Raw genomic sequence first — 25315 nt, 5'->3', positions numbered from 1 at the left:
ACAGCGACAAAATGCCAGTCTTGGAGGAGTAAGGGGCACACTGTAACATGGTGCTGAGACATAATGCCAGTCTGGTAGGAACATGATACAGAGACATCATGCCAGTCTAGTAGGAATATGGTACAGAGACATCATGCCAATCTGGATAGATCATAGTACAGAGACATCATGCCAGTCTGGACAGAGCATAGTACAGAGACATCACGCCAGTCTGGTAGGACCATGGTACAGAGACATCATGCCAGTCTGGTAGGAACATGGTATAGAGACATCATGCCAGTCTGGTAGGAACATGGTATAGAAACATCATGCCAGTCTGGATGGAGCATAGTACAGAGACATCATGCCAGTCTGGTAGGAACATGGTACAGAGACATCATGCCAGTCTGGATGGAGCACAGTACAGATACATCACGCCAGTCTGGTAGGACCATGGTACAGAGACATCATGCCAGTCTGGTAGGAACATGGTATAAAGACATCATGCCAGTCTGGTAGGAACATGGTATAAAGACATCATGCCAGTCTGGTAGGAACATGGTACAAAAGCATTATGCCAGTCTGGTAGGAACATGGTACAGAGACATCATGCCAGTCTTGTAGGAACATGGTTCAGAGACATCACGCCAGTCTTGTAGAAACATGGTACAGATACATCATGCCAGTCTGGAAAGAGCATGGTACACAGAGAGCACAGTACTGGAAAAACCTATTGCATCATAGTAACAAATGAAATAGGGTTGATGCATGCACCCTCTTTTTATCTGCATAACTGGGCCATTGGGTCTTGTTGCAATAATGTTTACTGTATATGAACCTAACTTTCTTCAGGTTGACCTATACCTGTTTTATGACCTTGTCCAACAGCAAAGTCCATTGTTGTATAGTGGTCTATGTTTTCGAGAGTCAAGTCAGCCCCAAACTCTAGCAGAACCTTTAAACTGGCAGGGTGACTGTTGTATGCAGCATACGTCAGGGCAGTGGTTCCAGTCTGTAAAAAAAAAAATGCTGGTCAAGGGTAATGTGGTTTATTCATTCTTTAAAATTTCAACAAAGCATTATATGCTTGCCACTGCTAGAGGTCAAGTAGACAACAGAAGTCAAGTAGAGAACATAATTAGGATTCAATACAAAGCCAACATAAAACTTTAGTAACTGCTTTAAATCAGTTTTATTGACATTGCTAGATTTGTTGCATTAAGGCCTGTTTGTGAATACATTAGGTATGACACCTCATTTTAAGACTGAGAAATTAGGAATAATGAATAAATTCGTGGTAATCATCCTTGGTATACATGTAATACTACATTATTGTCTTCTGATGGAACCATTCTCCAAAGTGTTGTCTGTATGGTGCCCAAGCCAAAGGCAAAGGCATTTTTCCATAACAGACAACAATATCGCAAAACAGACCCCCAAGACAAGACACTTTGCTCCAGCACACAACAATAAAGAACAGTCCCCATGGGAGAGGCAATAATGGATTTACTATTTCACATTATGTAGCTGACATTATATAAAGCTGACACATAGAAATAGTCCTTGCTGGAGTAGGTACATTGACTGTAGCCAGCCATAGCATCTCAAAGTCCAGAGGAAATTTGTACTTTCCTAAACTAAATCCAGTTGGTGGCCAATTAAGCTTGAGAATTTGACATACTATGTATGAAACTGAATGTGACATTAGCGTTGATGAGATTTCTTTGTATACTTATTCTGATGTGGCTATGGAGTACAGACAAAACAGCAAGACTAACAGGTACAATCAAAATTGCTTTAAAGACCATACATGTATAAATGTATGCATTGGGTTGATCTCAGCACAATACGATCAATGTATAAATGTATGTGTAGTGTTGATATCAGTACAACACCATCCATATATAAATGTATGCATTGGGTTTATATCAGTACAATACCATACATAAATAAATGTATACATTAGCTTGATATCAGCATAATACCATCCATGTATAAATGCATGCATCTGCTTGATATCAGTACAATACCATATGTGTATAAATGTATGAATCTGGTTGATATTGATACAATACCATCCATGTATAAATGTATGCATCTGCTTGATATCCGTACAATACCATATGTGTATAAATGTATGCATTGGGTTGATATTGATACAATACCATTTATGTATAAATGTATGCATAGGGTTGATATCAGCAAATACCATCCATAAATAAATGTATGCATCGGGTTGATATCAGCACAATACCATCCATGTATAAATGTATGCATTGGCTTGATATCAGCACAATAACATCCATGTATAAATGTATGCATAGGGTTGATATCAGTACAATACCATCCATGTATACATGTATCCATAGGGTTGATATCAGTACGATACCCTACATGCAAAAATGTATGCATCGGGTTGATATTAGCAAAATACCATCCATGTATAGATGTATACATCGGGTTGATATCAGCACAATAACATTCATGTATAAATGTATGCATTGGGTGGATATCAGCACAATACCATCCATGTATAAATGTATGCATAGGGTTGATATCAGTACAATACCATACATGTATAAATGTATGCATCGGGTTGATATCAGTACAATACCATATATGTATAAATGTATGCATGGGGTTGATATCAGCACGATACCATCCATGTATAAATGTATACATCAGCTTGCTATCAGCACAATACCATCCATGTATAAATGTATCCATAGGGTTGTTATCAGCACAATACCATACATGTATAAAGGTATGGAGAATGTTTATTCTTGTGGGTATCAATGTCCATGATTCTGAAAAAATGAAATTTATGTCCAAACTTAAATTCATGGATAGGGGAAGGAGTCCTATGGTATCACACTGTTCATTAGGTATTGATATGTATGGCACACAGAAATCAATAAATCTGCAAAAATGTATACCCAATAAAACTGATGAAGAATCATAGTATATAATACAAAATACGAAGTGAAAAAAGTAAAATATTTAGAATATTGGATCCAATTTTGCCAACTACATTCTTTACAAGGTACATGCTTTTATCAAGTATCACATTATCTACCACCTTGATAAACACATTCACATTAAAATGCTTGTGTCACCGAGTGGAAGTTGATACACTTGACTGGAATGTGTTCTGATGTAAGTAAGCACTGGCAAGGTATGCATATTGGTTAAAGTGTCAGCAAGCACTGGCAAGGTATGTATATTGGTTATGGTGTCAGTAAGCATTGGCAAGATATGCATATTGGTTAAAGTGTCAGTAAGCACTGGCAAGGTATGTATATTGGTCAAGGTGTCAGTAAGCATTGGCAAGGTATGCATATTGGTTATGGTGTCAGTAAGTACTGGCAACATATGGATATTGATTATGGTGTCAGTAAGCACTGGTAAGGTATGCTTATTGGTTGAGGTGCCAATAAGTGCTGGCAAGGTATGTACATTGGTTAAGGTGTCAATAAGCACTGGCAAGGTATGCATACTGGTTAAGGTGTCAGTAAGCACTGTCAAAGTATGAACAATGGTTGAGGTGTCAATAAGTGCTGGCAAGGTATGCACATTGGTTAAGGTTCTCCATGCATGTATTGATGGGTCATCTGTGTCATATATGTCCCTGACTCAGTACCACTCATCATCTGAAAAATGTTCTCTATGATGAATACCATTCTCCTGCAACTAGTTTGATGTCTCAAAGCTTCTTTGTCTTTTCATTTTGCAGAAAGTACATAACATTAAAGATCAATATTTCAAAATCATTCAGAAATGGGTGACAGGGCAGATTTATGTCTCTTCTCATTTTCCTTTGTACCAATATGACTAGGTAGCCAACAGTACAGCATTCCTGTTCTGGATTTTATGAACAAGTCACATTTTTAGTGGAATATTAATTGATCATTAGCATTATGATTCTGCAAGGCTTTCATCACTTGGAAAACAAATAAAGAAATGAATGAAACAAGCTTCACGAGAGGATGATTAGTTCTGAGTATGGATGTAAGTTTTGTAGAACAAACAGGGGCTGTAAACAATAAATGGCTTGATTTGGCGTTGTGTGATGCAACAACAGCTGCAGCCATGCTAGTTTACAACCGAAAGATCCTTCTTAAGACAGATCTGACTCTAATTAAATGCCATAAGCCATGGGATTAAATACAAAGGTCAGTTTCAATGCTTGCACTCAAATAATAAAAAGATGACATAGCATGGTAAATAACTACATAATGAAATAAACAACCTCATCCGAGTAATTCACATCTACTCCGTGCCTCAACAAGAACTTTACGATATCAGTAAAACCATTACAGCTGGCAAAGAGAAGGCCATTTTCTCCATGGTGATCTATGACATTAATGTCCACCCCATTCTGAACCATGAACTCGACTGTTGGGAGCTGTCCGTGTGCACAAGCCCAGTGAAAAGCCGTCAATCCACCATCATCTGTCTTGTCAATGTCCCCACCACCTGCAAATTAATCCATTTTATATCTATGAAAATTGTAGATAAGCAATGTGGCATAACCAATTTTTAAACAAGAAAATACAGTGAAATGCAATTAAAGTAAAAAGGAATGTAAATTTTAAAATACTGCATTTTTGGTTTTTAAAAAAAAAATAATTTAAGAATTACTCAACAAAATTGCTTTATTTGTGAAAGCAAAGAGTTAGCATCAGTTAAACATTTTTTTGACTCAGTAACGAAAGGAGTAGATATATCACATCTGAATAAAGCAGTATACATTTATTTGAAGTAGAACAATGCATTTGACCAAAACATCACTAAAGATTTTGTCCAACTCTGCACTGCATGAAATGTCATACACTGAATGTGATATAGTCTGTGGCAACTTTGTCAAAGGCAAAAATTACAACCTGGTATTATCTCCATAGGCTGGAATTTGCTCCACAGACAAAAATGCCAAATAAAACTTAATTCCACAGATTAAATCAAACTGGTATTAGCTCCATAGAAAATCCCAGGAATCCTTTATCCCACAGATGAATTCAGAAGTGAATCTAGTGGGATTCAAATGGTGTCATCAGTGTTAACAAAGTGACGCCAAAGTCTTGGTGAGATGCAAATGTTGTTGTCAGTGTTAACAAAGTGATATCTACGACTTGGTGAGAAGCAATGTTGTCATTGTTAACAAATTGATGCCTACGTCTTGTTCACTCCTTACAACGAGAAAGAAAAAAACCAAAACAATGAGCTCTAGATAGTTTGAGAGACAGAAAACAGAAAGGTTACTTTTGTCACAGTAGTCTTATTTTATTATATGTTCATCTTTTTCTCCGTCAACCTTACATTGTCAGAATCATGCAGTATTTTACTATATTGAACTCGCATGCAATTCATATTAAACTCATGTGAATAAAGGAACTACTTTCTATTGTAAACAAACAATGGACATAGATGCCAGCATTTTTTATTAATTTTAATTGTTTGTGGATGAAGTAAACCAACTGAATGAACTAAAGCAGATGTTTTGTGGACTGCCACATTCCGCATTAACTTTTTTGATACAATGTTTCGGATTTAGTCTAGCTATAGATGCCAGACAGGGTCCTTACAAATAACATGCAAGTGACAAGGCATAAACTGTTTTCTGTAGCTGGTAATAAGAATGGCAAAAATATACTTAATTTTACATCCTGAATTTCCTGAAAATATTTCTTAGTTCTGCAAATCTGAATTACATGAGCTTTGTTATGGGTTCTCAAGCCTGACTACACATTTTGAAATTTTACTGTAATTTCGACTATATTCCAAGTGCAATTACATCCCCCCTACTGCACTCAGAATGAAATAATATTATATTCCATAGCGTCTTTTTGATAATTGCAATTGAAAGACTTCATATTTTTCCCACATTATGATTTCAAACATTCAATGACAGAACAGAAACACACTTGCAGATGTCAATATGATGTTGAAATCTGATCTACCGTATTTACTGTATGTTTTTGTACTGCAACAAATAATTACTTTTTTGGTCGTCTGAATACATATTAAATTCTTTAATTAGGTGTCTGAAAACATACAGGTGAAGATAGATTTATTCCTCCCCCCCATCCGCAACGAAGTTACCGTTAGCTCACATGACGACGTGCTGCCATGAAGTAAAACAAGTATTTTGTCTAGCACCACGGAAAGGATAATGAAGGAAAAACAGACATTAGTTGCCTATTTTGTCTATTTGATACATGTCCATCCACCAGAAAACACAGCCATACATGTATTAGAGCCACGATTGTGTGCGTATTTTCCAAAAGAACAGCCATATTAGTAATATTGCAATCCACAGTTTAACCCTCTGCTAATCAGTGATCATTAAAATCTACATTACAAATGCATGCAAGCTTTATTTCTGTGTAATTATGATATTAATATAAACTAAATAAAAAGATTTTGGAATTATAATTCTTAAGATATTTATGACAGAAATATTTTAGAATCGAGAGTAGAAATACCGGTACATGTATGATGGCTAATCTTAGAGTACCAAGGGTGAGAGGCTCCATATAAGATGAATGTTGTATGCACAACTAGGAATGGTAAAAATAACAAGCAAGTTGCAATATACGAGTTGGTGTGATTAATTTGTTGGTATTTTAAAAAAATAAAGGTGATCTATTTGTTGTAGTTCTCTCTTCTTTTTTCTCCATCTAGCCGAGGGTAGCTTCAAAATGAGCAGAGCTTGCCAACTCGAAACAATCGACTGCTCAAAGATTGTTTTGATGCAAGGTGGAGATTTTAAGGTGTCTGGGTGATAATTGTTAATAATATAACTTGTGGGATTTCTTTGACAAGTGTGTTCGGAAATAAAATGCAGCGATCTGGATTTGATTAAAAGTGCACACGATGTACCGAAAATTTAGCACCCACAATCAATATTTATTGTCTACAAAGAGGTTTATTACCTGTAGAACAATAACTATGTTTAAACCTTGGTATGCAATGCTTCAGGGGATTGTTTTGTTGCACAATGCCGATGAATTTTACTAAACCATACCGACTCTCTGATGTATTGTTTAATGATATAAAGCAGGGATCATGGTTTGTAATCAAAGCCGTAACTGCCACACCTGTTTGAAGTGGTTTTGTGTGTAACAATGTCTACACTGACAACCAATCATATTGGTTTTTAGCCAAATCAAGCTATTAAAACAGAAAGCATAAATAATATACCCACCACTATCAAAAGTTTTATATACTGAATAGCTGTCATTGTGAAACATAATATTGTTAGTACTATAATAATTCTGATGGATAAGATTATCATGTTATACAACAAGCAAGGAGGCACTGCCTAGTTCGTGGAGGGGCTCTCCCTTGCCAAAATCGTCTCCAAAGAGGGAAGTAGGCAGTCCACAGAAGCGATCTCGAATTGATGATTCTGACAATGCATCACAAAAAGAACCGCCTACAAAGAAAGATGGTCTAGATGACAAGTCTGATTATCTTGAACCCGAGAGTGCTCCACCCGGTTCTATACATGGTCACTATAAACATTATACATTAAAGCAAAAGCAGGATATCATTAACGATGCAAAACGTCTGGGAATTAGACCTACAGCGGAAAAATTCAAGATTCTGAAATCCACAGCGAGTACCTGGATGAAAATTGACTTTTCTGCACATCTGAACTTGACCGAACATTTGCATAAGTGTGGACAACCCATTTCATATGGACAATGTATGGATGATAAGATAGCTCAATGGGTGCTCACTCAGCGTGACTTACAAATTCCAGTCAGTGTTTAGGGAATATGTATATATGACAAGGAGCTTGTTATAAATTATAAATTATATTAGTTCATGGAAGTTCATGATCACATTAAATAATTGGTGACGAATGAAAGCGAACTTTGTATCAGTTAAATTAATGGTAAACACACTGTGAATTTTACATTAAAACGAAGCAGCCGATCTTCCTAGATTGTGTCCGAAAGGATAAATTGTAGAAAAAATTATAGTGCAACAACGTCCAAAAACTTACAAGGCATTTAAGTATATTCCCCCCCCCCCCCAATTGGTGTCCAAAAACAAATGGTGTCTGAAAACATGGTAAATACGGTACTTCATGTGGAACTGGCACAGGTAAATCCAGTCCATAATCATGAAATTTCGTAGGATTGACAAAAATACCAAAATCTATTCATTCCAGATCAAATGGAAAAGTTGTTGCAATGCAAATTCATTCACATCAAGACTCCAAATTTCAATTTTAAGTAGACCAAAACGCCATTTTCTTTCGAAAGTAATGTCTAGCATGCAACTAAGTTCAAATTTATCTTGGTGGAGTCATGTGCTCATTAGTACTGTTGTTGTTGTGTAATGATGAATCTGCGCTTCTGTTTTTAGTTTGGAATATGGTATACATTCAGTTACTTTGTTTCTTGTAGTGTATTTTTGTTTATATAATTAGACCTTGGGTAGAATAAAAAAAATGAGCATATAATAAAAAGGTTACTGCATTTGTATGGGAAAATATGAACTCGTTTTGTCGGATGGACATACTGCACTTGGGAAAAACTTGTTCACATTTTCCCATACAAATGCAGTAACCTATAATTATTGCAAAGTGGACAGACCCTTTGTAAGCAAAAGTATTTCCATTAGAACTGAATGACAAGCATTTAAAAAAAGAAAGAAAGATTAAGATGGCATATCTATGCAAAATATGACTGACTGAGAATATGTTCACTCAGTGTATCAATGGTACACATCTGTTTGCCAATCATATTTGTTGGGTATAGGCATATTTAACATTTTTGAAAGCTCTATTGTACTAATTTCTTTATAAAAATGAATTAAACAATAACATGCATAAGTAATTTACGATTGAATCTCAATAGCCTGAACACCAAAGGGACCTTTCAAATCAGTTTGTGAGATCTGTAGCTGCAAATCAGTTTACGAGAGCTGTAGCTGCAAATCAGTTTATGAGATCTGTAGCTGCAAATCAGTTTATGAGAACTGTAGCTGAAAAGCAGTTTATGAGATCTGTAGCTGCAAATCAGTTTATGAGATCTGTAGCAGCAAATCAGTTTATGAGATCTGAACCTGCAAATCAGTTCATGAGATCTGTAGCTGCAAATCAATTTATCAGAACTGTAGCTGCAAATCAGTTTATGAGATCTGTAGCAGCAAATCAGTTTATGAGATCTGAACCTGCAAATCAGTTATTGAGATCTGTAGCTTGCACACCAAAGAGACCATGCTGATCAAATTATGAAATCTGTAGTTTAAACTCCTAAGGGACTTTGCAGACCAGCAGTGTGTGGAGCTAGCGATAAAATCATGTGAGCTTAAAGGACCAGTAACCTGAAAATCTACTGGTCCTTTAAAAAAAGTGGTCCTGCATTTTATCATTCATGAAGACAAAATGTAGGCAGTGATTGAACAGTAAATGCAGAGAGACATGAAGATCAGTCCTCAGTAAGACATTAAATAAACACCCTTAGTAAAGTTATTTATGTAATAAAAGGTGGAACATGAAGAAATACACAAAATATGATATCTATATTATAGGCCATATTTTTATTAATTTGATTAAATTCAGCATAAAATGGCCATTTTTTTTTGATCAGGACAATGATGCTGACTGTCCAGCTGATCCAGGTCCATACATAACTCCTCTAGGGTCTGTGCTTCAGAATCTGTTGCTGCAATTGATGACCAGTCAGAAGTAGAATCAGGATCCTCATCCACTGACCTATCATCAAAGACAATATCTAAACTAGACCCATCCTCCAAAGATGATGCTGTGGCATGCTGTATACAGCTCCTCGTGAAATTAGTCCTGAGGAGAGACGAGTTCCAGCAGTGGATTGCTGGAACTGGAACAAATCTACCCACATCAGCTGAATGTAGCTGAATGGTTAACTGGATTACCAAGGTTTTAGCAAGAACACTTTTTCTACTTTCCAAGCTAAATCTGTAACCCAACTATTTATGAAACAGCATGTTCGTTGGATAGTGTTAAATTCCTTTTCAATAGTTCTTTTATTCTTTTAGAATGCAGTGGATTTCAGGCATCCATATAACTCCACAGCTATTTATTTTTCACGGGGATTCTATTATTTCTTTTAATATAATAAAATATACAATTTGTAGATTAAATTTATCCAGTATACCTATATCTCCAACTGACCAGATGTACTGGTTTCTCATTCTTTACCCTAGTGTGCCATGAAATTAGCTCACATGGAACCAGTGGGTTGGCAGCAATTTTTCATCAGCTAATGAAGGCTGCAACATGAGAAAACACAAAATGGACCTTGCATATCACTTTATGAGATCTGTTGTTTGAATGCCTAAGATACCTTGCAGATCAGTATGAAATCTGTAGTTTCAACATGAAGGAGACCTTGCATATCACTTTATGAGATCTGTAGTTTGAATACCTAAGATACCTTGCAGATCAGTATGAAATCTGTAGTTTCAACATGAAAGAGACCTTGCATATCACTTTATGAGATCTGTAGTTTGAATACCTAAGATACCTTGCAGATCAGTATGAAATCTGTAGTTTCAACATGAAGGAGACCTTGCATATCACTTTATGAGATCTGTTGTTTGAATGCCTAAGATACCTTGCAGATCAGTATGAAATCTGTAGTTTGAATACCTAAGATACCTTGCAGATCAGTATGAAATCTGTAGTTTGAATACCTAAAATACCTTGCAGATCAGTATGAAATCTGTAGTTTGAATACCTAAGATACCTTGCAGATCAGTATGAAATCTGTAGTTTGAATACCTAAGATACCTTGCAGATCAGTATGAAATCTGTAGTTTGAATACCTAAGATACCTTGCAGATCAGTATGAAATCTGTTGTTTGAATACCTAAGATACCTTGCAGATCAGTATGAAATCTGTTGTTTGAATACCTAAGATACCTTGCAGATCAGTATGAAATCTGTAGTTTCAACATGAAAGAGACCTTGCAGATCAGTTTATGAGATCCGCAGTTTAAGTGAATGGGTTAAATAATATTGTAAACTCTTTGGTTGGTCTTTAAAAATATGTTTGAGCAATCCAACATGTTCAAACTAACTGTATGTAAACCAACGATATTCTTCTGCTATAATATTTATTTTCACTGAAAACCTCCATCAAAATATTCCATCATTGTCACTTAGTAATCAGGTAAACTGTTTCCAATATCAAGTTTAAATTTTCAACCTTCAGTTAGTTCCTGCTTCAGCATCACGAGCTCCCCTTGTGCTGCCATCTGGTGCAGAGTCAAGTCTGAAAATGGAATGATGGGTTAATATTAGCAAGGTTTCAAAATGAATTTCTAAGTCTAGATCTAAAAAGATGATTACGTAAATTCCATACAATATTAATAAAGATTTGCTGAATAAAAAACTGTTAAAAGAATGTCAGAAATTCAACACTGCTTTCTAAAGTACTCATGTTATCATATTCCACACAACAATACATTGGTCATCATCTTCTGGGACCTTTCTAAAAAAACTATATTTTAAATACAGTGGTCATAATTTTGTGAGACCCATCTCAAAAGAAGCTATATTTTTTAAGAAAATAAGAAAAGGTCTTCTCAACCTGCATTAAATTAATAAAATTTCAATTTGTTTCCCCTTCACACAAGGCCATTCCTCTTACACAGTCACCATTGGTACTTTGTATCTTTTCTCCCCTTCACACAAGGAATCTATCTTATATAGCCACTGTCTGTACATTTTACAATTTTCTTCCCGTTATACATGGCCATCCTCTTACAGAGCCACTATTTCAATGAAGAAAGCTGAAGCGAACTTAAAAATGAAGGCTATATTGATAAATGATAAGTGAATATTTCCTACCAATAACTTGGATGTCTGCATGCATCTGCCCATTCCTAAGAGTACTCTGCTACACAAGCAGATACTTACAGATGTAATATACGATTAATATCAGTGATAATCAACATGTCAAATATTTTACTTAATGTTTGACCTAAATACAACGGACAAAAGTACCCCATGGCCATAAAATACAATGTGAGTACAACACACATGTTGTGACATGTATTATAAAGTAAATCTCTTTTCTTAAATCGATTTAGAAACAAATCTGTAATTTACTGAAACTTATGTATAATATGTAATAGTTCCAGCAAATGTATAGTATTATGGATAGTTTTAGAGAGAACAGTATTATAGAGTACAGAGTACAGTTTTATTGAGTACATTTTTAGGAAGAACAGTACTGTAGAGTGCAGTATTACAGAATAAAGTAATATAGAGTGAAGTATTATAAAGTATGATAGAGTACAGTATTATGGAGAACGGTATTATAGAGTGAAGGGTTATGAAGTATAATATTACAGACTTAAGTAATGTAGAATACAGTATGATAGAGTACAGTGTTATGGAGAACAGTATTATAGAGTGAAGGATTATGAAGTAATATATTATAGACTTAAGTAATGTAGAATACAGTATGATAGAGTACTGTATTATAGAGTGAAGCATTATTGAGCACAGTATTATAAACTGAAGTATTATAAAGTACAGTATTATAGACTGAAGTATTGTAAAGTACGGTATTATAGGGTACAGTATTATAGAGCAAAGTTGAGAGGGTCAATGTTAGGAACCTCTCAAAAGTGCATCATGAAAGAATATCTAAAGTTAGGACACATTTTTCAAAATTGAATCTTGCCTAATCAGATGAGGTTAGGATGTGTGCATTTAAAAAGGTCATGCAAAGTCATCATAATTAGCTTATTATATGAAGAAGAAAATAATTGAGACAAAGTCATACATGAAATTATATTGTTATCAATTTTTAAAAAAAATAAAATATAATACAATTTTATATAGTGCATTGGTATTAAGCCCATTAGGATACAAAGTATCTAAAATATGAATCCAATAAGTTTCTTTTATGAGACTATTCATGTCACCATGCACAATATATATTGGCATGAAAGAAAAAGCAAGTAGAGAGTGATTTGAAAGTCTTTTTTAAATATGAAAATTAAATATGTACACAAAAACTTTTGTCCACTGCAGAAAGATGGCACAAGGTAACTACAAAATCCAGTCCAATGTGACTAGACATATTCGTTTCATTCAAGAAACTCAACCACTAGTTCAATTTAAATTGGTGTTTGTCGGCTACCTTTATCTAATATGGTTGTCAACAGAGTTGGAAAAATCAACCACTTGATTGTGCCTGATTTACATTGATAAGCAAAGAGCATCAAATAAGAATAGAATGAATAAAGCAATAATACCCTAAGTTGTGCAACACTCTCTAAAAAATAGCCTAAACCACAGAAACCAATGATAGTGTAAATAAGTCAAAATAAGTCAACAACAGCAACACAGAGACCAATGATATAATTCACCAGTCAACAACAGCAACACAGAAACCAATGATTATAGTTCCCCAGTCAACAACAGCAACACAGAAACCAATGATATAGTTCACCAGTCAAAAACACAATATAGGTACAAAATGGGGATTTTCAACATTTCTTGAAAATATAGCGTGCATGATTCTCGAAAATTTGCACCAGTCAATATTTGGTTAGATTATGCCAGTACAGTATAGAGCAAATAATTTTTTTGTGATTTTTTTTTATTTACATGGAATTTTCAAAATTGTGTCTTGTGTCCAATCCTGGTACAATGCACAAACAATGCTGAGATTTTCTCTCATCTTCTTAAGTTGGCTATCTGTATTGTTGATTTTAGTTTCTGTATTATTCTAAGATGTCAGATTTGCTTATTTTTCTTATTATAATTTAGCACCTGGAAACTATGCATTTTCATGTTTCTTTCATAATGTTATTAAGTGTTATTTTTTAATCAGTCAAGTAGCTAAGATATATTCAATTCACTCAAGTGAATATGAATTTAATATAATAGCTCCATATCAGTATCCTTAAGCCAACTGGAATGGTTCCCTATCAATATTTTTAAACTAATTTGAATGGTTCCCTATCAATATCCTTAAACCAATTTGAATGGTTCCCTATCAATATCCTTAAATGGATTGGAATGGTTCCATATCAGTTTCTTTAAAGCAACTGGAATGGTTCCACATCTATATCCTTAAACAGACTGGGACTATTCCCTATCAACATCCTAAACCAATTGAAACAGTTCCATATAAAATTCCAATACCAACTGAAATGCTTCCTTGTCAATATCATTCAAATGACTGGAATGGTTCCATATCATCATCCATAAACCCAATGTTTCTGGATGAAAGTTTCCTTCTTAAAAGGATGGAACACATCAGACCATGAGGAAAACCCCCAAGAATTATCAAAATTGTCTATGCAAAATTCCATGATAAAATACTGCAATACATTGTTATCAAAGAAATTCCACAATCATAGAAAAATGTTAACAAATTTCAAATTTCTCCCTCAAGAACAGGCAGTCTAATTTGACCTAATAAATCTTCACCTTTCAGAAGCTTAATATGCCTGTCATCCAATGCCCCACATATGGGACACTGCTCTTTGAGTTCCCTGATAACTGTTCAACTTCTTTTGCTATTTTCTTTCTTAATGAAACTCCTTCAGGCAACACATGTGGCAGTAAACCATTCAGTTTAATATGATATAAAAACGTATCTTTACCAAGTATGCAAAACTGGCATTGTCCACATAAAAATACAGAAACTGTCTCCAACCAAGTAAAATCACTGGTTGATCAATTGTGATGAACCAATTATTGATTTTTAAATCAGAACAGATCGCAAGCATTATTAATTCATATACAACTTATTAGGACATATAGGGGTGATGGTCAGGATATTTCCTCTTTGTAGGTTAGTCTTGACTGTTGTTGGCTGAAAAAATAATTTTTCTTATTAATACATAATTCACAAACTATAGGCTGTCGTTCAATATTAAATTTCTATGAGTGCACACTTCTGAGGATCCATCAGACAAGTGTAATTTGGAGAAAAGTTTCAATGAAATATTAACAATGTTCACTTTGTATACTACCAGGGTCTCCTCTAGAAATGAATATGTAGGAGGGGGAAGTCCCCCTACATATGACAAATGGGGAAGGTTCCCCTACATGTGACACTGGACAGAATTATCCTTACATACGAACAAGGGGAGAATTTTCTGAGTATAGGAGGGATTTAATTAATGCATAATTTGTATGCAGTATTAGGATGCTATTTAGATGCAATCATTTAGAAACAAGCATGAATCCTAGGACTGTGCAACCTAGAATAAACCCTGTATTATAAAAACAAAATGCTGACAACACAACTCTGACTTATCAATATCACATTAAAATTAATGAAATTATTGTGCAGGAACGAATGTGAATGGGTTTGACAACCAGAGGCAATAACTCCATTATACTATGATGCAAAATGCTGACAATTAAAATCAGCCAGGATCTCATCAACGTCAAACTGCAGAACAGTTTGGAGTCTAATAAGAGACTGAGTAAACATAACATCAGCTCCAACAGTTATGGGGTGGGCAGGTCAATGTTGACTAGAAGATAACTGTCTTTAAATGCAAAAACAACTTTACCAACCCACACCCCCATTTTGCATAAACGTCATCATGAACACTAAGAATATGGTAAAGGATGTCAAAGGAAAGGAAAGCCTGCTTTAATCTGTTGTACAAAACGCAACTGTGTTAGTAACTTAACAAAGAAAATGTCCAATTCAAGAAAATAGATGTCAACTAGTTCAAGGAATGCAGAATCTTAACCCAAATTTAGAATGCCTGAAGGCATTTGTATATCAGAGTTGTACAGATTAACATGGCAAAGATATTTTGCTCAGAAGCTGAAGGTATATTCTAGGTCAGAAAATATTATGCAACCTTGTACAGTTATTCAAGGTCACCAAAGTCCAGCTGGGTCTTCGGATCTCTCAAGGGCATGTGTCTATACAATGAGATCTGGTTTGGTTCAATAGTTCCTCAGTTATCTTGCTCATGGTTTCAGTGTGCCAGACATATTTTTGATAAACTGTATTTTGTTGTAGGGTTTAACGCCATTTTCAGCACACGATAGGCTATGCATGGCGGCCAGTATTAATGGCATAGGAAGAACCCAGGAAAACCCCAGTTAGAACCACAGACCCATGAGAAGCTACTGGCAAGCTTTATCACATACCCTCATTGGCAAAAACCTAGACTCGGACCCACGCAGACAGAGGTGAGATGATAAATTGTAAACTTGAAAACTAGGTCATGGTAACCAGAGCCTGCTTGTGCCTTGAAACACTCCTAAGACATCTGCATCTGAAATTAGGTAAGTTTAATGAATAATAATATTTGTGAAAGCTTGCTTACCAGCTGACGCCCTTTACTATGTACAAAATATCACCTGGACCCAGGGCTTGGGACCCTGTCAAGGCATCAAAAGCTTGCTTACTAAGGGTGTAATGATATACCAGTTTTCTGGTAAATTGTGATACAAAATGAACGAAACGGTATATTGCAATATGAGTATAGTAATACCAATATAACGTTTTTGTTTCTTCACCAACATTAGCGAAATAAGTTTGTGCACACCAATGTCTTTCTTAGGTTAACGTTGTTACCAAAATGGTGGCTTCTGTGTATGAGCTAGTGAAGAACCCACCAGCAAAGAGTTCTGTTTGGAATAAGTTTTCACTAAAATGGGAGTTTATCTCTAATACATTTGACAAAACTGTCGCTGTGTATCATATGTGCAAAACTGAAAACAAGCATGCATGCAGGCGGTACGATAAACCTCTTGACTCATTTACGGCATCACCATCCATCTGTACTGTGCAACAGAGTGACAAAACCTCTAACGCAAGAGCCGACGGTTCCATTAAAAGTGTATGTATTGTTTTAGATCGACAAAGATTGCGGATATGCTAGGTGCACAGACTAAATACAAATCTTCATCACAAAGGTCCACAGCTATCACTGGTGCCATTGCTAGTTTCATCATTCACGATTTGCAGCCGTACAGTGTTGTACCAAATAGAAGATTTCTGAACATGGCATTGGTGCTTGATCCACGATATGTTGTGCCATCTAGACAGGTCTTCTCTGAGAAAATTATCCCAGATATGTATTTGCAAGTCAAGGAAGACATAAAAACATGCTTGCACTTAGCATATAAAGTTGCACTAACCAATGACAGTTGGACTTCCAGAGCAAAGGAATCATACGTTACAGTAACTGCATCTTTTATTTCTTTTGATTGGAAACTTCAGAGTTATGTGCTACAAACACGGGCTCACACAGGTGCAAATATTGCTGCGGTTTTGTTGTCAGCTGTTAATGAAGGGGAAATTCCATCCAATCCTCCACTAGTAACTGACAATGCTTCAAACATCGGTGTCGCAACATCAGAAGCAGAATGTAACCCACATATTGGTTGCTATGCACATACTTTAATTTAACTGCCCAGAAAAGCCTGAAAATCAATGATGTTGGTGGACTTCTTGGCAGGATCAGAAGAATTGTCAGCTTTTTTCACTGCAGTGCAGTTGCTGCAGGAGACAAAATTGAGCTCCTAAATTTACCAAAACGCAATCTAATTCAAGATGTTTGTACCCAATGAAACTCTGACAGCAGTTGACATGACTGAAAGGTTTTTGGAACTACGACCAGCTGTATATGCTGCCCTAACCAGCATAGAGGTGCGCAGTGTGAACAAAGAGTGTGCGTGTGTTTGTGATTAGAATTTTTAATGAAACTCTACAAAAAATTCAATCGTATCGCTATGATGTCTGCAGTGTGATAGTTTATAGTGATGTCTAGCACTGGGGCATCATGCCACAGACATGTAGCATGATGTCCCACCCAGTCACATTATCCTGACACCAGGCTGACCAGTCCTAACACTAACCTCTTAATGCTGAGTGCCTAGCAAGACAGCTGTTAGTACCATTTTATAAGTCTTTGGTATGACTCATTTGGGGTTTGAACCCATGACCTCCTGCTTCCGAGGCGGATGCTTTAACAACTAAGCCATCAGAGTGGTGTGAACAAAGATGTAAGTACCTTGGCGGAAACTGATATTAGTAATGCTGAAGAAGTACTGACGTGTTTAAAACCACTAAGGACAATCACAACAGTGTTGTGCACATAAGAAACACCCACCATATTCATCATTCTTCCACTGCAGAATCAACTGTTGACTACACTTATGGCACCGTCCGATCATGATTCAACAATGGTGAAATACAAGAAAGCAACTATTGTGAATGATCTTTCGACCAGATATGAAAGAAACAAGAGTTTGCACCAGATAGGAACTGCTCTGGATTCCAGGTTCAAAAACCTCCCTTTTCTGACTAACAACAGTCGGTTTGAAGTCTTCAACCACTTGGCTCTGGCTGCATCCACTTCTTACGAACAGAATCTGCCAATGAAAGTTAAACAGGTATCATGCCAACAGGATTCAGCTACCGATGTCCCACCTCTTCCTGAATTATCAGCTGATGATATCAGCACAACTACATCTCACCAAATGAAAAGAATAAAGACAGATGAAGATGCTTCTGACTCATCCACATTAGCTAAAGTTGACCCTGTTTCTGTCTTATCTACATCTGCTGATGCTTGCATTCATCTAACAGATGCAAGTTCTTTTTCTCCAAAGATAACTAATGCTGGTCTTGCTTCCATTTCTGGAGATAATAATGATATATATATATTGTGAAAGTGGAGAAAAATACTAAGATTGTTCTTGAAAAAGTAACTGAAGAAATTGAGAGCTACAAGGATCAGGAGTCCATTCCTCTTGCCCAGAACCTATTACAATGGTGGCGAAATCCTCAACATCAGTTTCCTGTGTTATCCAGTTATGCAAGAGAATTGCTCTGCATACCAGCAACATCTGTCCCTTCTGATAGAGTCTTAAGTACTGCAGGAGATATTGTTTCAAGCCAAAGGGCAGCAATCACTGCAGAGAATGTTGATAAGCTACTATTTCTGAAGAAGAACATGACTGTACCTTAATGTCTCCTTTGTAAACATAATGACCTATGGACTTTGATGGATTCATTTAAGAGGGCTAGGACACATACACAAATTTCTCTAGAAAAATGTTAATTTGCTAATCCTTTGTTTCAAACACAACTAAATAAGCTGACATCTTCCAATTTTGTTTAGTTGTAAAAGGCTTTGTTTTATCTAGTCACATTAAATATTTTGTGTTCTTTCTTTTATTGGAGAAATTTATAGTTTGACAGTGTTGCCAAGTTATGGATGAAAACAAGGGATTACATCAATTATCGAATTATTCGTTTAATTTTGATAGTAAAAAATATACTGTTTCTAGTCCGCCAAATTGGGTTCTTCTGTGATTTTATTTCTGCTGCCTGCTAAGTAATCAGTCTCTCAGGTTTAAACCAGGAAAGGTTTGGAATCACTGATATTATTAATTTACTATATTATTCATTTTTATAATCAAAGTAGGATATTTATCAATGTTATAATTTGTGATTATGTGTAGTTTTTCTTGTGTTTATCCCTTGTCATGATTGTACTGCAAGAAATGAATCTTTAGATCATTTTGATTTGAAGACTTTCTAATCAGGCAAAATAATTCTATAACTTTTTTCCAGTATTTTGGTTTCGTGCTTGTAGAAGTTTTCACATGTTGATATATTTATTGCTTTCCAAACAAGTGATGTGATTATTACAGTTACTGGGTGTTTTGGTGGAATTAAAAGCAAGACGGTTTCATTTTCTTCTTCATATTGTATTAAATGCAAGGAAATTGCTCATTATTTCAGTACAAAATATGCAAAATCAACATTCAAGTCATAAATGCTATCAATGACCAATATGTATTGATACATATCGCAATACAGACATGCCATATTGCAATATGTTGCAGAACATTTTTTCCTGGCAATACTCACCCTTATTGCTTACCTGAACCTAGGGCTTGGGACTCTGTCAAGGCCTGAAAAGCTTGCTTACCAGCTGATGCCTTTTACTATGTACAAAATGTCACCTGAACCTAGGGCTTGGGTCTCTGTCAAGGCCTTAAAACTTGATTACCAGCTGACGCCCTTTACTATGTACAAAATGTCGCCTGATCTCAGGGCTAGGGACCCTGTCAAGGCATTAAAAGTTCCAAACTGCTCTGGTTTGGGTTAAAAGGTCCTATGATATGTTTCTTGCTAAGAAACCTGATACTGTTGGATTCTGTATGGATATTACATAAACATGCTTCCTTCTCTTGCTGATTGGGTGGGGGTGGGGAGTCGTGTGTTTGTGTGTCTGATATTGACAATTCACATAAATGTGTGTATTATAACATGTAAATGACTGAATTAGAACTAGAAAGATATCCAACATCTGGATTACCAGTTTTTTTTTTATAGAAATATACTTACTAAGATTAAGTGCTCAGCACATATGTTAAAAAAAGAGACAGGTAGGCATAGCAAGATTAAGAGAAATAGTAGGTATAGTGAATTATGCCAGAAAATAAAGAATTCCATTTTGTTTGTGTTTCTCTAGCTTATCACAATGTAAGAAAGAAATATTTTATTGAAGTTTATAATTTCTATCTGTTTGAAGACATTTTTTTATATCCCATACGAGTCATATTAATATATTACAATAATAATAATCCTTCCTTACTACATTAATTTTGCTTTTGATCTTAGACAATCTCAAATAACTCATATGAATGGTGAATGATACACTTACTGGTAGTAACACCTTTATAATATTATGCGCTGATTATTTATAGGAAATTATGTATGTATACACATACTGAACACCACATTTAATTTCTATATACCATGGCACACACTATATTTACTAGTATCATATTTTATATGGGATGCTGGTCTAACTGAATAAAGTATACTATACTTACCCTAACAGGAGTTTCCTGTCTTCTCTCTTTCACTGGAGACACACTAAATGGATCCCTTGAACCCCCTGATTTAAGACAGAGATTATAATGATTAATACCAATATTTCAACAAACTTCTATCTGTTCATCTTTCTATCTATTCATCTATTGATCTATTTATTGTATATGCCTGCATATCTATCTTTACATCTACTGTGACTTCACTTACAAATTTACTCTTGGGTTACCAATCTTCAGGTATGTCAGGCTGGGATCAAGGTATCTCAAGCATCTTGGTATAAACAGAAACTGCTTTTGCTCTAACTCCAATTTCTGTCCAAGGTATATATTGAGGAAATTAGGAACTGAAGGCAATTTTAATTTTTTCCTGATGCACACAAATGGATAACATTGAAATTATTATCAATGTATTTATTATTTTAAAATCAGACAGAGGCTACCTTGTGAAAAGTATCATCCACATACCTGTCTTAAATTATATAACATCAAGTTTTTTTTCTCCCTCTGACGACAAACCTTGCAATAATAACAACTACCCGAATGTAACAGAATGACTGATTCGTATGATTGTGACACCACTGTCCAATAATATTTAAGCAATGAAAGGAAAGTAAATGATAAATGATGAAAGCCATCACAAATATCCAAACATTTATTATTTTTTGGCTCTCTGCAACCCATACACCAAGCTTAAATCCTGATTGAAAACTTCAGTCACCTATCCATTCTCCTGAACATCAAATAAAGCTGAGTCACTCTCCTCAGTCAGTGTAGATAGAGTTAAGATTGCTAGCAAGAGTCCATATTAATATAAACATGTGACCTTGGACAATAACCCACTCCAGCCCCTGAGCTGCACTCAAGTTCCAAAATCTCTGTTACCATCATGCCATATAATTTCACCTTACCTCAGTTAGTACAGACGAAGATAAGGTTACCAGTCAGAGTCTATATTATCTATATGACGTTTGACCCCCAACACTGCTAGTCCCTCCCTTTGATGGTTTCATATTGGATTTTAATCTTTACTGTCTTCTTCCCACAACGCTGTTAAAGAAATATAATAACTTTCCTTCAATGGTGTTGATGAATTCAAGTGATGGATGAACAGAGATAGAAATACAACAATAGATGTGATAAATCATCAACAGAGAAGATAAAAACAAATGTAAATAATGATAATGAAGGAGAGTTATAAGGTAAGTCTTTTCTATAATGAAAAATATGCATTTCAAACAATACAAGCTCAAGTGCAAAAAAATATGTATATTTTAGTCCAATTTTGATGTCTGATTTCAGAGCTCATATAAGTTTTATTTATGATAATCAAACACACATTTCAATTCTGTCAGGTAGCCATGAGTTTTCTTCTTTTCAAATTAAAAGCGCTTAAAAGAACACATTTTATTTGTTATTTTAATTGAACACATGAGAAAGACTGTCATCTTTCCAATGTTTATTATGACAACAAATTTTCAAAGGAAACTAAAATGGATCCTTTTTTATTTTTTCTGTATTTTTTGTAAGAAAAGAAAGTACTATAATTCTATTTTAGCTCTGTATACATTTGATTGAGTTATACTGAAGCCTATCTTTCTCAAAGCAATTGGATGTGGGGGGATAGGTTGCACAAATTTAGAACATGATGCGTTTGGCCATTCAGGTCAGCTATATCCAAATATTCTTGTAAAATAACTAACAGTGTCTTTTAATTGTATTTGCAGGATGATAGAAGGATAGAAAAATTCACTGAGGTAGTTTTATTCTTCAGTGTCATGTGAGAGATTAGATAGAAGTTGAAGATGAGTACAAATCAACTTTTGGCCATGCATTTTACCAGCCAATAAGCCCACATTGGAGTACCTATTCTGACCATCATCATTCCCTCACTGAAACTGTAAGTAAAAAAAAGTCGTCCTAGATACAGTAATGTCCAATCAAAATGAACAACAAGCATCCTAAAACTAGTTTACCACCTAGGATGTCCAAGGGAAGATCTCAAAATGGTTTCTTTGAACTATGAATTTTCACCATACCTTCAGCCAGGACTGAAGCCACCTCCAAATCATTCTGCTCCTGGTCAATGTCAATTGGAGACACAAGCCTGAGAGAGCTGAATTTCTTTAGTGGGGACATCATCCTTCTAGACCTGTCTGGAGACAGCTTCTTTCCATTGCCTTCTTTCCCTGCCTTGGCACATTTCGATTTGGGTGGGCTGACAGTTTCCTCTTTTGACTCCATGACTTAATGCCTGAAAATAGAAATTATGACCACATTCCTAAATGTGCAATACATGTACAATAAATTGTTGTATAACATGGTACATTGCCATTACATTGATGGTTTTCCACCTCCAGTAGAATAGCTAAAGGTTAGGTACTGGGTAAAATAAATTTGTATAGGTACAAATAAAAAGAACATATTTACTACTGCATCGAGATAACATCTTGCATATAATTTTTACATGACTTAAGTTATTGTAAATTATTCACTTATGCTTTTAATTTGTTTTATGTGGAAGACAAAATACAAGTAAATTAACCAGAAGTCCATGGAATATTATATGTTGCCTGTTCCATTGTGACATAATCCAATAAACCTTAAAATGTCACTATAGCATGAAAAACAGGTCACTGTTTCAAACATCTGCTGTGTGTATAGTACTACAGAATAGATACAACCATGTTTTATGACTGCATAGATAACCCTGATTATGATTAAAAAACAATGTAATCATTGGAGAGTGAAAGCTAGGGCAATGTGACCTAGAACCCTATCAATCTTCATGACTATATATACAACTCTGCCAGATAAAAGGAACTAAATGCAAGAGCTTAACATAATTGTGCCATGGCCAAAAACATACAAGTGTAGCCAGCCTAAGCTGATCCAATGGCAAGATTCGAACCTGCATCCTTGTGGTTGTGTATATATTATTTAATTTGCACTGTTTGTTAGTTCTTTTCATTCATTATATGCAGCTATGGATAATCCTATTTTGGATTAGACCTTGTTCAAATTTAGTTCATTTTCTATCTGACCTGAATCATTGATTTTAGTTTGTAAACAACATGTTTATCTGAATCAAGAACAATGGAAATTTCCCATGAAATGTCAGGTCAACCTTTTGTTGTGTGTGTGTGTGATTTGGATTTTTAAAGCAGCTTTAACATTTTTTTAGTCATATCGCTACAATGTCTGCAGTGTGACAGTTTATAATGATATCTAGCACTGGGGCATCATGTCGCAGACATGTAACATGATGTCCCACCCAGACACATTATCCTTACAACAGGCCGACCAGTCCTAACACTAACCTCTTAATGCTGAGTGCCAAACGAGGCAGCTGTTAGTACCATTTTTGTAAGTCTTTGGTATGACTCGACCGGGGATAGAACCCACGACCTCCCGCATCCGTGGCGGATGCTCAAACCACTAGGCCACCGGATCGGTAACATGTTGTTTGCCACATATTATATCATAATTTTAGTAACAGACCTTTTAATTATAACTAAGATTTTATCTTGTACACATTTAGAACCTTCCAGAATGTAATTTTCCATTATATAATATATTTTTTTTAGAAAATGCTATTTGAGATAAGAGGTCAAATAGAGGACTAAATAATCTTATTTATCAAGAAATTCTTCATTCATGCTGTAAGATCTAATTATAATCAGTTATATTATTGTTGTGTCTGGCATTTCATTGGGCTTGAATTTAGGGAATCAAATTATTTCATTCAAGCTATCCTTCTCTGGAAATACAAAATGCTCAGCAATAACAGTCTTGGAAATAGAGACTTGGATTATAGTGACATTTCAAATAAGGATACATTCTTGGATTGTATTATTTGTGATCAGACAAAATACTGTTAGCATATCACAAAGACATGGGCCACCACAGGCACATCAACACTTTCAGTGTTGGATTTATTTTGGAATGTCACTTTAAGTTTTTTAAGAACTTTTACAATTAAGACTTGTGTTAGGTATTCTAGTATTATTTGGGATTTATTTTCCAATACTGTTAGTTCTTTTTACATTTTTCACTTTTATTCTAAGGAAATGAGTTATTTGTTGAATTTGGCAAAGCTTGATTCTTCTCACTCTTTTCCAGTACTTATTTTACGACCATAGAGTCATAATGATTTCAGGAGGAACTGAATGCACCCATCAAGTTTCATGTCTGTATAAAACTTAATAAAATCACTGGAGTGTGAAATGTTGGTCATTGTTACAAACAGCACCGGCCTTCGCAAATGTATTTGATTTGAAATCGTTACTTTATATTGTTGCTGAACTCCGACATTTATACCGTAAAAGTATATTAACATGGGTACTGGTACAATCCTCAATATTTTTACTCTTTTTTTCTCATTCTTTGAAAAATATGGAATTATCTACCAAATGATATAATATTACAGACATATTTATGCTTTTTCATTCAATGTTTCCAACATCAATTTATTATGCACCTTTGATT

At 35.2% G+C, this 25315-nt stretch overlaps 1 protein-coding gene across 1 annotated transcript; it reads right to left on the bottom strand.

The window, feature by feature from the left end:
* Window positions 1–817: 817 nt before the first annotated feature.
* LOC149800826 (uncharacterized) lies at window positions 818–23077 on the bottom strand. Its single transcript, XM_089956744.1, has 6 exons — window positions 22867–23077; window positions 20831–20895; window positions 14753–14816; window positions 11184–11249; window positions 4229–4455; window positions 818–991 (listed from the first exon to the last, which is right to left on the bottom strand). The coding sequence occupies exons 1-6, from the start codon at window positions 23069–23071 to the stop codon at window positions 818–820; spliced, it is 801 nt and encodes a 266-aa protein (XP_089812870.1). The 5' UTR covers window positions 23072–23077.
* Window positions 23078–25315: the final 2238 nt, after the last annotated feature.

The sequence above is a fragment of the Sinohyriopsis cumingii genome, chromosome 4 (assembly GCF_028554795.1).
Source record: "Sinohyriopsis cumingii isolate HCF-2022 chromosome 4, ASM2855479v2, whole genome shotgun sequence".
NCBI classification, from domain to species: Eukaryota; Metazoa; Mollusca; class Bivalvia; order Unionida; family Unionidae; genus Sinohyriopsis; species Sinohyriopsis cumingii.
The sequence above is the reverse complement of the archived record's forward strand: the minus strand, read 5'-3'. Positions and strand labels throughout refer to the sequence as shown.

Excerpts from the sequence above, each read along its gene's own strand:
- LOC149800826 (XM_089956744.1), bottom strand. The coding sequence starts at position 23,071 with ATGGAGTCAAAAGAGGAAACTGTCAGCCCACCCAAATCGAAATGTGCC. Across the intron at positions 20,896-22,866 it reads GGCTTCAGTCCTGGCTGAAG|GGGGTTCAAGGGATCCATTT; the intron begins GTATGGTGAAAA and ends GTCTTAAATCAG. Across the intron at positions 992-4,228 it reads ATGTGAATTACTCGGATGAG|ACTGGAACCACTGCCCTGAC; the intron begins GTTGTTTATTTC and ends TTTTTTTTACAG.